General features: G+C 41.2%; 1 protein-coding gene across 3 annotated transcripts in view; it reads right to left on the bottom strand.

The window, feature by feature from the left end:
* Window positions 1–3,600: 3,600 nt before the first annotated feature.
* Window positions 3,601–13,484, bottom strand: part of RASEF (RAS and EF-hand domain containing) — a 75,992-nt gene continuing 66,108 nt past the window's right edge. For all 3 annotated transcript variants that reach the window (XM_055310332.1, XM_055310333.1, XM_055310331.1), the window contains 2 exons: window positions 12,976–13,052; window positions 3,601–6,834 (listed from right to left, as the gene is read on the bottom strand). In XM_055310332.1, coding sequence (XP_055166307.1) covers window positions 6,729–6,834; window positions 12,976–13,052 — 183 coding nt within the window. In that variant the 3' untranslated portion in view covers window positions 3,601–6,728. The remainder of the gene's footprint in view (window positions 6,835–12,975; window positions 13,053–13,484) is intronic.

Here is a 13,484-nt window from a genome sequence, read left to right as displayed (position 1 = left end):
GATGTACTCTAGCTTGGTGCAGATGTCTCAAAATATAGTTTACTTTCATGACTGTACCACAAGTATGGTGCCTATTAGATCTGTCACCATATCTTGTGCCAATAAAGCAGCACAAACATTGTATTATCACAAAATTTTAAAAATATCTTGGGAATAGCCTTTAATAGCACTGGTTTCCTTTATAGTCCTCTGTATTTTATTTTATTCATTTAGAAACATTATTCTGAGGGTTTCCTGGGCTTCAAAGTGGTCTGTGGAATAGGAAAGTTGAGACCCTAATCCAGAGGACTCAAAAGAGTCATGATACTGCTAAAGTGACATCCAGGGCGGAGAAAGTTTACTTTCACTCAGTCAAGTTTAATGGACTGTGGGAGGTAGAAATCATCCAGCATGCCAGGTACAGTCAGCTGATCATTGCGACCACTACTGAAGGGCTTTTATGAGCATTGCAGGGAGACAGCATGAAGGAGAGGCTCTAGTTTAGATTTCAGGGTCCCACATAGTTGCTGGGAGAAACCCCCAGACACCCAGGGTGGACAAGAATTATGAAGGCAAATGGACATGAGCAGACAGACAGTGCTCCAGCAGAAAGCAGAGCCTGAGCAAAGGGTGTAGGTGAGAGGGTATGGCATATCTGAGAACAGAGTTCCCGGAGCCCAAATATAGATTTTGGGGTGGACAAAGGGGAAGAGGAAGCAGAATATGGATCTTTAGTTGTTTGAAAATTTGTTGTCAACCCCTATCAAAATGCAATCTGCAACAGTCTATCTTACCTGCTCTCTATCCTCAGTGTCTAGAATCATAGTGAGTCAACAAGTAGGAGCCAGATCACAGAGGGCCTTAGAGATCATGTAATGTTTGAGGATTTCATCTTAGAGAGAAAACATCTGATTCTGGAATGACTGATCAAGGAAAGAAAATAGTGGTAGTGAATTAAAGGATTCCCAAAATGACACTGGAACTACTCATAAGATGCCCCTGAAAGGATCGTTATCCAGCTCTTAGTTCTGCCCTGTTGCACGGCAATGGGAAGATGTGCCAGAAAATATGCATGGAAAAGTTTTCAGGAAGCCCAAATCTGAAGGACAGTGAGAAACTCTATGAAAGTATATGTCAAATGCTATGAAATGTGGCTCACGAACTGCCAGCCTGAGAGGTCAGAAGTGAAATGACAACTAGAACCCCATTCTACTGAAATTTAAAAAAATATAAAATCACAAATAAACCTGATACACAGATGCAGAAAAAAATAAAGGAAATTTGGTACCTATTTCTAGATTTTTGCATTTGAAAATTCACCATACCCTGCAATTTACGCTGAGGCATTTTTGCCTGTTTTCAATTTTCAGCTCTGAAAACATCTTAACATCTAAATCTGGAAAGAAGTAATTTTTGCTTTAAAACTTGCAAAACACTGTTTTCCTGGGAATTAATTCTCATGTTGTGGGTATTTGGATATATCCACCAGAGATCCTTCTGAACAGTCTGTCATGGTGTAAACATAAAGATTACTTTCTCTTTAGTTCAAGAACCCCATTACCCATTATCCACCACCATGTCAACGGTCATTCAGATTTACATTCTCAATCAGAGCTCTGGGGTTTCTCCATCCCTTCAACTACTTGACCCAATTAGACCTTAATAAATGGAAGTCCAGGGCACCTGGGTGGCTCAGTGGCTGAACATCTGCCTTTGGCTCAGGTCCTGGGGTCCTGAAATCAAGTTCCCCCTCAGGATTCCCACAGGGAGCCTGCTTCTCTCTCTGCCCATGTCTCTGCCTCTCTGTCTCTCATGAATAAATAAAATCATAAACTTAAAAAAAATGGAGGTCCTACACCTGTAAGAACTTCATTCACAATTTTCCATTCTAACTTTCAGATCTTTATTTTTCTCTCAATTTCTTCCTCTTTGAATCCTTCTACACAAATATCCTAGCCCATGTGATACCCAACTTCATGTCCATCGAAATACCAAGAATATGTATGGGACATAGTCAATGAACTTATGTCAAAATGAATCCTCTATAATGCCCTGTCCCCCAAGTAATCTGGTAAATTTGAATTCTGCTATTCATTGATGGTGGTTAACAAGGTCCTGAACAAGACCAAGGCTATCAATGGTGCTTCAAAACATTTCCTTAAAGAATTTTATTTTTTTTTAAGATTTTATTTTATTCATGAGAGACACACAGAGAGAGAGGCAGAAACACAGGCAGAGGGAGAAGCAGGCTCCATGAAGGGAGCCCGATGTGGGACTCGATCCTGGGACTCCAGGATCAGGCCCTGGGCCGAAGGCGGCGCTAAACCGCTGAGCCACCCGGGCTGCCCTCCTTAAAGAATTTTAAAGAGAGATTTTAGAGAGAAAGAACATGAGTGGGAGGAAGGGCAGAGGGAGAGGGAGAAGCAGACCCCCTTCCCCCACCTTGAGCAGGGAGCCTGACACATGGAGCTTGTTCTAGGACCCTGGGATCATGACCTGAGCTGAAGGCAGGTGCTCAACCCTCTGAGCCACCCAAGTACCCCACAAATGTCTTTTTTTAATTGAGGGTGATCAAAGTGCCAGATACTATTCCAAATAATGTATATATATTAACTCATGTTGTCCTCATAAGCATCCCATAAGAATGGTACCCCTACTCCTGTTTTATCAAGGCAGCAGCTGGGGTACATAGAGGGTAAGCTCCTTGTTCATAATAACCCTACGGGCAGGAATATGGGGCTGGCTGCAGAGCTCAGGCCCACGGCCATTAGCATATGCTGCCTCTCCTTTCACCGTCCAGGGCTACTGCAGATGAGCAGGTGTGTGCGTGTCTGCGGAAACTCTTTCCAAAGCCTATTTAAAGTTAATTATCTGCTTACCCATTTTAGCATATATACAGCAGAAGGGAGGCGGCAGCAAAGGGCCCAGGGCTCGGGCCTGTGTGTCTAGTTAAACCGCTGACCAGTTAGAAAGGGTGCTGCCTGAGGGAGAGCTGTCAGCCTCCACCTAGTTTAGGGGCTGAGAGGGAAGACTTCCTGAGGGAAGAAAGGTTTCAGCTAAAACAGAGGATGAGGGATCCCTGGGTGGCGCAGCGGTTTGGCGCCTGCCTTTGGCCCAGGGCGCGATCCTGGAGACCCGGGATCGAATCCCACGTCAGGCTACCAGTGCATGGAGCCTGCTTCTCCCTCTGCCTGTGACTCTGCCTCTCTCTCTCTCTGTGTGTGACTATCATGAATAATTAAGTAAAATCTTAAAAAAAAAAAAAAAGAGGATGAGCAGAGCTGGCTAGGCAGTGTGGGGGGATGGAAGGAGCAGGATGGGTGTCGGAGAAAGGGACTAGCCTGAGGGCATGAGGATGGCCAGAACCCGTACTGAAATTTTTCTACAAAAGCTTCCTTCCCTATTTGTGGCTGTCACACCCTGGTGTGACCTGCTGCCCCGCGGGCCAAGATGACATGGTCGTGCCACAGCACTGAACACCCTGTGTTCGTTCTTTTCTCCAACCAGCCAGCTGCCTAGGCCAGAAAAGATGATTGTTTTAGAGGTATGGTTTCATGCAGGCACATCCTAAAATTTAAGCTGCTTCAGGGATGTCTCCAGTAAAGCCGAAGGAAACACACGAAAGGCCAAAGGAAGCATGCTTTATTAAATTTACAATGCAGGAAATATTTGTAGTTCCTTAGACATTTGCATTGCTATAAAAATTACACTTTATGGTATAATTATTAATGGTTTGAAGAGAAATAAACAGTATAAATGAAATATGGCCGATACAATGAAAATGTAAACCAAATAAATCAAAATCATGAAACAATTATTCAATACTCAGAGGCCTACTTAATATATACATATGAAATTTCTTACACACATATACAATAAAAGCCCACAAAAGCCTTCACTCTGAAGCTGATCACTATACAAATATGAAAATAAATCTTTATCTTTTAACCTCAATTTTATCTTCAGCAAGAGAGTTGTGTGACTTGGGTTTATGCAAATCACATTTGGTATTAAATAATCAAATGTCACATATGTCATATAAAGCAGCAAGTGGAAAAAATAAATTATGAAAATGAATGAAGCTAAAAGTTAACAGAGAAAAGTGTCTCCTTATCCAACATTATTTTCCATGATAAAATTAAAATATTATCCAATGTGTCAGGATGCATAAAAAAAGGAGCATTGTATAATCATGATCTTAAAAGCTCTCGAAGGAAAAATTGAGTCAAGATGAGTTAGTTGCATAGGACTATGCGAATGTGTCACATTAAGTCTAGGTTAAAAACATTAAATATTTTCTTCTCATAAAAAATATACCTTGAGAACACCTTCCTGAAATTAAATGTTGCTGATAATTATGATTTCCCACCAATGCAGCTGAAAGAGCTTTTAAAGTAGCTTTTCTTCAAATAAGATTGCTTACCAGAGCTGTAAGTCTCTGATTTGGATTCTGTTGCCAAAATATTTATTCAGGTTCGAACAAAGACGACTGCATTGTCTACCAAAGGTGCCTGTGCAATCTCAGAATCAATTTGGGGGTACTAGCCATACAAGCCAGAGGCAAAAGCCAAGATAATACTTCTGTATCAAAGATATGTTCTATGTACAAACTGTCAGACAAATACAGAGAGGCACTTTGGGGGAAAATAAATAAAGGCAACACAGTAACATGTATACTAACACAGTTGTTTGCAACTACACCAAATACCGGAAACATGTGTCCCATATGCCAACCCATAGATCCTTTCTAACCTGGGTTCCAAAGGTGCCCCGGAGGCAACCAGTAGTGGCAAAATGTGTATCTCACCATGGCACCAAAGTAACCACCTCCTTCCCTGTTCAGTTTGACAAGACTCCACAAGCGAGGCATTCTTTCCCATCAAAAATGTAAAATTCTTTTTCTGTGACCAAAGCCAGCAGATGGAAATGCATGGTAGAGTTGCTAGGGATAGATCAAACTTCCCAGTAAAAAAACTAGATGTCAATGAAGAGAGGGCATGCTTTTACAAACTCAAGGATGTCGTGACTATTTATAATCTGTATGTGTAACATATCTGGTCAGTTTTCATTTAAAAAAAAATAAAGCTAGGGAATTTAAGATTTGATCATAAAAATCATAAACAGGAGGAAAACTGAGCATCGGAATTGTTTTAATTCAACACAAAAGAATATTATTAGCTTATATAACACAATAAATAACAGTTATTATTTAAGTTTTTATCAGCAGACTACTTGGAACCTGGACCTATATGAACCAAAGTTAAGTTCACATCTCTGGTTGGGGATAACTTAATTGCTTTCAAGGCCACTGAGAACCAAAAACCAGAAACCAGGCTTTCTCGGGTCAGGTGTTGAGACATTTCTGCTGTCAGAGACATTTTAGTGGGGAAATCTAGGAGTTACTGCAGGTTCTGGAAGGACCTCACACTGTTGGTGAGGAGGAGTCACTAGTCACATTAAGCAAAGGGCTGTGACTTCCCACTCCTAAGGATAATTCCTCTTTTGAAGAGATCAGTTTCCAAAAACATACATCATTTCTTTTACCGTTTGTTATTTTAGGAAGTGAATGCCGACAACTAGGTTGTTCAGAGATTTGCACTGCATTGGAGATTATGCTTGTAAGTGATGGGAAGATCTGAAACAAGCACGCATATTTTCATTTGGCAAAATGTTAAATCATTCCAAGTGGTTGTTTTTAAATGAGATATAATTCACATACCATAAACTTCACCCTTTTAACAGTTTAATGTTATTTCATATATTTGCAAAGTCATACAACCATTGCCACAGTATAACTCCAGAACATTCTCATCTCCCAAAGAAACCACATCCCCATTAGCAATCACTCCCAGCTCCTGCCTTTCCCCAGCCCATGGCCATGACTTGCTGTTACATATTTTTAAGTTAAGAGTGACAACTTTCCTGGGCATTATACTTTGACTAGTATGTGGTGTTGACTCCAATGTTTTCATTAGAATTTTTAACATGGAATTTAAACCATGGACTTCACTGTTTTTGTCCAACTTTTTGTCACATAAATGTTTTTTTCCTTTGTATATAAAAAAATAGATTTTGCTGTCTACACTGGAGCCTAAAACATTACCATATTTTCCCTCAATGAAATTCTGTTCCAGAAATGAGAAAACTCAATACCCCAATATTTAAAAAGTACAACTAGTCAGAGTCCTCATTAACTGTGGGCCATCATGGAGTCCTTCCCACTCCTCACAGTGCACAGAGTCTGAGAGGCCAGGCCTGCAGAGCCAAGCTGCCTGTTTTGCAGATAAGGAGACAGATCTATTGTGGCTGCTGACAGGTCTGAGACTACAGGCTAGTTAACAGCAAAGCTAGGATAATAATCCCCTTTTACTAGTATTCTAGTATCAAATACTTGAAAAAAATGTTGTAGATTATCTACAAAGTCAGCTACTACCACGTGAATCTACGTCAGGAAGTTTCTTCTACAGCTTTGATCTGAGCATGTGATTTTTTTAGTCCTTTTTACATATTATCTTTTGAAACACTGCAAGGCCAAGACAAGTACATTTAACCGAGGACCCCAATCACTTGTGGAGACATAGCAAAGAGCCAGGGCTCCAGAAGGATCTAAAAGCACAGTTCAGATTCTCACACTGTAACTTTCCACATGGCAGAGTCTGGAGGATGTGCCACTCTGCAAGAAGCAAACGAGTCACCAGACACCCCGTACTCTGGGACTGAAGACTTGACAGGCCAAGGATGTTTGGGATTTAACTACTGCAACAGTTCTTTATCTGGGTTGACTTTCTGGAACTGGTCCCAGTCAGATTGGTAATGGATTTGCTGTCATCTTCATCGGTTCTTTTCTTCACTTCCCTGGGGGATGTGGGGGGAGGGGAGAGACAGAGAGAGAGAGAATGAATGAATGAATAAATGAGGTATGAAACTAAACCACAAATGGTTCTGTAGAAATAAAAACAGTACTGCTGAGCACTTGCTGTGTGCCACCCATTCACTGTTCTAAATGCTTTATAGGTATTGACAGTCTTAAAGCCTCACAAGGACCATGAGATTTTGCTGTGTCCCATTTTATGTGTGAGGAAGCAAGACAAAAAAAAAAAAAAAAAGGTTAAGAAATTTCCCTCCAGTTACATGGCTGGAGAAGCCTCTAGCTGGAGTGGGAATCACGCAGGCTGTCTTCTGCGCCTGCGCTCTGATCACCAGACCACACGCATGCACAAGGCAGGCACACATGGACACACGTGCACAGGTACGCACACAGTCACACCTGCATACACGACGGCCTACTCCTGCTCTTTGCTGTGGTTTCACATGCTTTACAGCCTAACACATGCACAGCTCACTCCTTAGCACTCTAGAACCTGGCTTCCATCTCTAATACTTGCTGACCTTAACAAAAGCAATGATGACTTTATAACCACTCTTTAATTATACACGATTGTGGAGACAATGATGAATGGTTAATATCCAGAAAAAAAAATCTTCCTTTTGCCTCTTCCTAAATTTCTTTTAGAATTAACACTAGAGGCTACAATGACAAAAGATCTCTAAGACCTTGTGAAAACCTCCTAGGGAAGGATCCTTCCAAGTGTATTCCCAGGGATGCTTGGGAAACATGCAGACCCTAAAGTCCCATCTCAGACAGGACCCTGGATGGCAATCTTGACTGGGACAGCTCATCCCCAAGAGGCCCGCAAACAATCCTACCTTCCCCATCAGTGCCTGGGGCTCCCCATCAAGACTAGAGAACCCCCACTGTGGGCTCTCCCTCTGTAGGACTGGCTCTTTGACTGCTTAGATCAACAGAATGCAGAGGATGGTGGGCAGGGACTCCAAGCCAGGTGTTAGTAAGGCTTGGTTGCTCTTAGCTGCTAGAGTTCCTCAGTGGAGAGGGCCAGCAGAGTGGTTCTGAGGCTGAGCAGCCACAAGGATAGGCACCCTGGTGTCAGCCATCCAGCCTGAGCCATAGCCCAGCAGCCACCGTCTGACTGCAAATGCATAGACACACAAAGCAAGAGCAGTTGAGGAACCTTCCAGCTGAGAGCCAGCCAATTCTGGTAATTTCAGGAAATTAAAAAGTGATAGTTGTTTTAGGCAACTATGTCTTGGTTTATTACAGAGCAGCAGATACCTGAAACTACTTAGAACTGGCATATTCCTAGTAGAGTGACGTTGTTCAATAGGAATGTAATGTAATCCACATAGGTAATCTTCAATGTTTTAGGAGGCACATTTAGAAAAAAATGTAAAAAGAAAACAGGTAAGTTTAATTTCATGAATATATTTTATTTAGCTCACTATAGCAAACATATCATTTCAGCATGTTATCAATAAAAATAGTAATGAAGTATTTTACGGTTTTTATACTGTCTTCAAAATCCAGTACACACTCAAAACCAGCACACTCCAATTTGGGTTAGCCACACTTGAGGTGGCTAGTGGCTACCAAATTAGTCAGCACCACTCCAGAAAGTGCTGACATGTTCTGGAAACCACTATGCTGTGAGTTAGAAAGAAGATGTCTTAGCAGAAGAAAAAAAAGACGGAGAAATTAATTCTTGAAGGCCAGCTAATAAATGCTATACTATACATTTTCATATTTCTCTTACTTAATACACATATACAATCACACGACATAAACACATACACACAACCTGACAGGTGACAGGTGAGCATTATTATACTCACTTTACAGATGAGGAAACAAAGATTCAGGAAAAGAAAGAAGATATACGATCCGACCTCAAGCATCCTGTAAGACTCATTTCAGATTCCTGACCTCCAGAACTGGAACGTGATACACTGGCATTGCTTAAGCGATGTTTGTGGGAATTTGTTCAGCAACAACAGAAAACTAATATAACTTCCACTTGCATCATCTCAGACATTTGGTCACTCAACAAATGTCCAATTCATGCCAAATTCTGGGACCCTCGATTAGTGAGCTTTGAAGGAGAGACAGAAATCTAAACACATCATTACAAGGTTGCCAAAACACTACTAACACATGTATGGTACGATGCAGGAATACAGAGGGTACACCACAGTTGTGCTGGAGGGAAGGAAGAGATGGAGCTGCATGGATACTTTGCCAGAAGAGGGACCTCTTAAAAGAACACAAATTGATCTCCACTTAATGAGGAAAGGAAATTCCAGGTGCAGGGAACAGCATGCATAAAGGCAAGGAGACACAAAAGAGCTTGGCCACAAGCAGAAATAAAGTTTGCTGTGTCTACAGATTATCATTCCTTTGGGAAGCAAGAGATGCAACCAGAAAAATAGGTGAGGCCAGGTCTTGAGGGTTGGACATGTTGGATATAGTCACACCTTTGGAATTTCCACTTGTTGATGGGTGGGATGTGGTTACGGAATTTTAAAAAGAGGTGGAGGTTAAAAATATAGAAAATGGAGAAGTTGCCAGCTAGAGACAGTTCTAGAAACCCTAGGGCTCGAAGACATTAGGCAGAGAGAGAAATAGAGAGAGAGAGTAAAAAAGAGGAGAATGTGGACCGCAATCCTGAGATTGCCAATCCTGAAGTGGCAAGCCAATGCTTCAGAGTGGTAGCGATAAGTCCCAGTGCTACCACCCTGAGCAGGTTGATTAAGCATTCTACTCCTCCACTTTCTTATCTGCAGAATGGGTATAATAAACATAGCACCTACACAAGACAACTCCCATGTCTCCCTTTTGGGCGGTCCAATAGCCTCTATCAGTTACAATCATCTGGCTTCCTGGTCAAATGTTTTCTTTGTTTTCCCTCTCATGTTAAACTGTATAGCTTGCAAGTATTTACTTCCTTGATATCTCTATTGAACCACGTATGGGGCCTCCATGGGCCAAGTGCTCTCTCAATAATGCAGTTATTGAACCTGAAAGCAAATATTAAGGAGAAAAATATGTACCCATGTTGTTCATCTGGCCTTCGGTTTCTTTAATCCACCATAAGTGCAGGCATTTCCCACTTCAAGGAAATTAGAAAGATATTCCAAACACCTACAACAGGTTTAAAGCTGGGAAAACTAGACTGTCTCACCAAAAACTACTACACGCTGAACAACTGCATTTTAGATGACTCAGTCTAACCTACAGGCTCAGAGCCTGGGCTAAACTGATACATCAGCCTGAGTTCTTTTTGTGTTTTTGTTTTGTTTTGTTTTTCAAATCTCAGGCCATTGATCAATTAAATGCCTTTGGAACTTGAATCTAGTGCAAAATGTGTAAAGCTAGTGGTTCTAGTGATGGCAGATTCACTTGCCAACAGACAATGATTGTGATAAATGTCCTGTCAGCACCACAGGGAAATTGCATTTCTAGAAGAAACTTTTCCTGGTATTGAGAGGTTTCCCAAAAAAGCAGTACTAGTATTTTAGGGTGTTAACCAAACATTTATGGCCTCCCTTCAAAACAGAATTGTTTCAGACAGTGCAAATCCATAAACTCATCTAGTTCACATTTTACGACATGGCATAGTGTGAAAAGAGCCGTGATGGGAATTGTCTTATGAGATCTAAACCGAGAATGTAACATGTTTTACATTATACATAACTTTCTAAAGGATGTAAAACCTTTAAAAATGATCATTTCACCTGCAGCAACTCTACCATTGTCATGAGACATTTTAACAAACAAATATGAAAGCAGGATACAAAGCAAATTAAAGACTTTAAATACCTGCTTTATTTACAATTTTCATATTTAACACACCACTAACATAACTAAACCAGAGACCTCACACCAGGCCACAGTGCAGTAATAACAATAAAATAACTCCTTGATAAGTGATCCACAAGGAGTGACCTCTTATCAAAATGCCTCTGCACACAGGTGTTGTAAGTGAAGAAGCACAAGCCAGTGTGGCAGTTGTGCTGAAAACAGGGTGCTGGGCAGGAGCAGGTGGGGTGAAACACACAGGCAGCTCACAGCCTCTCCCACCTTTATGATAGAATAAAGAGAATAAATTTGGCACTTTGGGTGGGACCATGGCAATTTGGAGTCATTTAACTTTTAATATGACCCCATTAGACAATTCAGCATCAAAGAGCAATGATGGTACTCTGTGGAGTATCGGCTGTTCTGTGTAGAACCATAGTGTCAGAAGGAGAGGCCCTTGGGAATCATTTTTTCCAGCTCCTCCCTCATTTTACAGATTAGAGATGCCAAGAGAGACACAGGGACTTGTCTGAATCCACAAGCTGTTTGAGAGGAGATTTAAGATCTCCTGACACCATGGTCCTCCAATAAGCTGGGCAGAAGGCAACAGCCTCGCACGCAGGGGCCTGGCCGGCAGTGTCCTTTGCTGGGCCGAAGCAGCAAGCCAGCACCCCACTGCCAAAGGTAAGGTGTCCCCCCCCCCCAACACCATCTGCTCCAGTTCAGTCTCAGGCCCGGCAATGCTCTAAAGACCTGCAGGCCCTTCCCACACCCATCTAGCCCGGCAAGCACACCAACTCCACCCAGGAACCACCAAGTACACTGTAATGAAACACCAGTATGAGCACCTGAAAAAATATAAACACCTACCATCGGCAATGATTCCATTTTTGGTGCATTTCACCAAATCTCCTCCCCATCTTTGTTGACTGAGACTTCCTCGGCCAAAACAGACAGTGGCCCCTATGTGCCCGCACATGCATGGGGTCAATTATTTCACCCAGATTGTGAAGGTTTTACTTGGAATCTTGTTTGACAAATGTGATATGAGCCCATGATTCTCTTACAAGTCACAGGCAGAAAACCATGTCATTCTCTCGAATCTATTTAAATGTTTACCTTTTTTCTACCTGTTCTAGGTCACACTCAAAGTTAGCACTGTTTTTGCTTTACACAAAGATAATTTCCAGTGTGGTGGGGGCAGGTGGCTCTCTCTCTTGGACCAGTATCAAAGGAGATAATGTTCAGAGACTCTGAGTTTGAGCTCAAGGCACCTGCCAAGCCCTGCCAGACTAATGCCAAGCAGGCCACTTAAAGTCCTGGGGCCCATTTCCTGATTTTCTCCAGTGAGGTTAAGGATCTAGCCCAAGGCCCCAGGCTAAGCAGCCAGTGAGCGCTACAAACACCAAATCATCAATGGAAAAGCAGCATTTAAAACACTACAAAGTATTTTACTTGTCAACATGTATGAGTAGAAGAGGCCAACTATCCTACTAAAGCTAAGATTTCACAAATGATCAGAACCCTCCACCCCCAAATTATGGCTTTGCTTTGACAACAATTAAAAATCATTGGCCTGGATTTTGTCGGCAATTAAAGGTCACTGGCCTGGGTTTTGTTCATGCACATTTTCTTTCTTTTCTTTTTTTTTTCCTTTCCTTTCTTTTTCTTTCAGATATTTAATCCCTTCAGGCCAGTAAAGAATCATCTTTTCATTTGTGGCAGAAAACTAGGCAGAAGGCATAAATCTAGCAGATAATGTTATTTCCTAAAAATCAAATTTACTCTAAGGATTAAAACATTCACATTTATATCCAAGTTCCTCAAGGATGTAATTTTTATTCTAATCTATATCCCCAAATGTTATTTATCATTAACAGCATTGCCTTAGCTTAATAAATACCTGAGTAATAATTTTAATAAAGTGCTTTCAACTGGCATGATATACAATTTGCTTTGTTGAGTTTTTTCCCTTTACCCCGGAAAATGTCATAATAGATAGTTAATTTCATAATAGTCTCTTGTGTTTAAAATCTGGTTCCTGGAAATGATTCATACAAGTCAACTATTAGCTTTGTGGTGACATTTTGCAGAAATGTCAACGACACCTCAGATGCACCTGCTTTGTTTGGCGGTAAAGGTACTTTGCCAACGTTCACAGTGAATAAGCAGCATTACCGGTTTTTATAAGATCCATGTTCAATTGTTTCTCTAACTAGTACTGGAATACAAGATGGTGTTTTCCAATGTATATTCATGTTAGAGTAAAGAAATTTGACCTAAGCACCCACCATATGAAAATTCAATCCCGCTTTCAGTTTTCCAAACATAAGACACCACTTTACCGAGCAAGATGGAGAACAGCTTCCACTATATTTGAGCCATCTTTAGCGCTGGTTTCACAGAATAATGCCCCATAGGTCTGTGGAAAAGATACATATACAATTAAATGAAGACTTTAAGTCTCCTGCAATTTTAGCTTTTAAAACCAACAAATAAAATAAAAATATTCTCCTGTTGAGTATGCTAATAGCTAAGAAATTGGATTCACAGTTTCAATACTTCAAAAAATAGTGAATTTGAGTCTAGTTATTCCAGACACAGCTCCTAGTCAGGGGATTTTTATTTTGCTTTAAAAGCAAGCACAATACACAATTTCATGTTTTAAGGTTCTGATTCCCCACTGTCCTACCAGTTGCTACAAACGTTCCCTATCAGATAATCTGAGAGAGGGAAAAATGATAGCTGAAGGTGACCACTCACGAATTGAACATCCATCAAAAGTGTGTCTCCTTCGGGCTGGCAGCCAACATGCATCTCTTCACACTATCATATTTTCCTATCAAGATTCAGT

This window comes from Nyctereutes procyonoides, unplaced genomic scaffold, assembly GCF_905146905.1.
Source record: "Nyctereutes procyonoides isolate TBG_1078 unplaced genomic scaffold, NYPRO_anot_genome, whole genome shotgun sequence".
NCBI lineage: Eukaryota > Metazoa > Chordata > Mammalia > Carnivora > Canidae > Nyctereutes > Nyctereutes procyonoides.
Note: the sequence above shows the minus strand (reverse complement) of the source record. Positions and strands in the feature narration are given on the sequence as shown.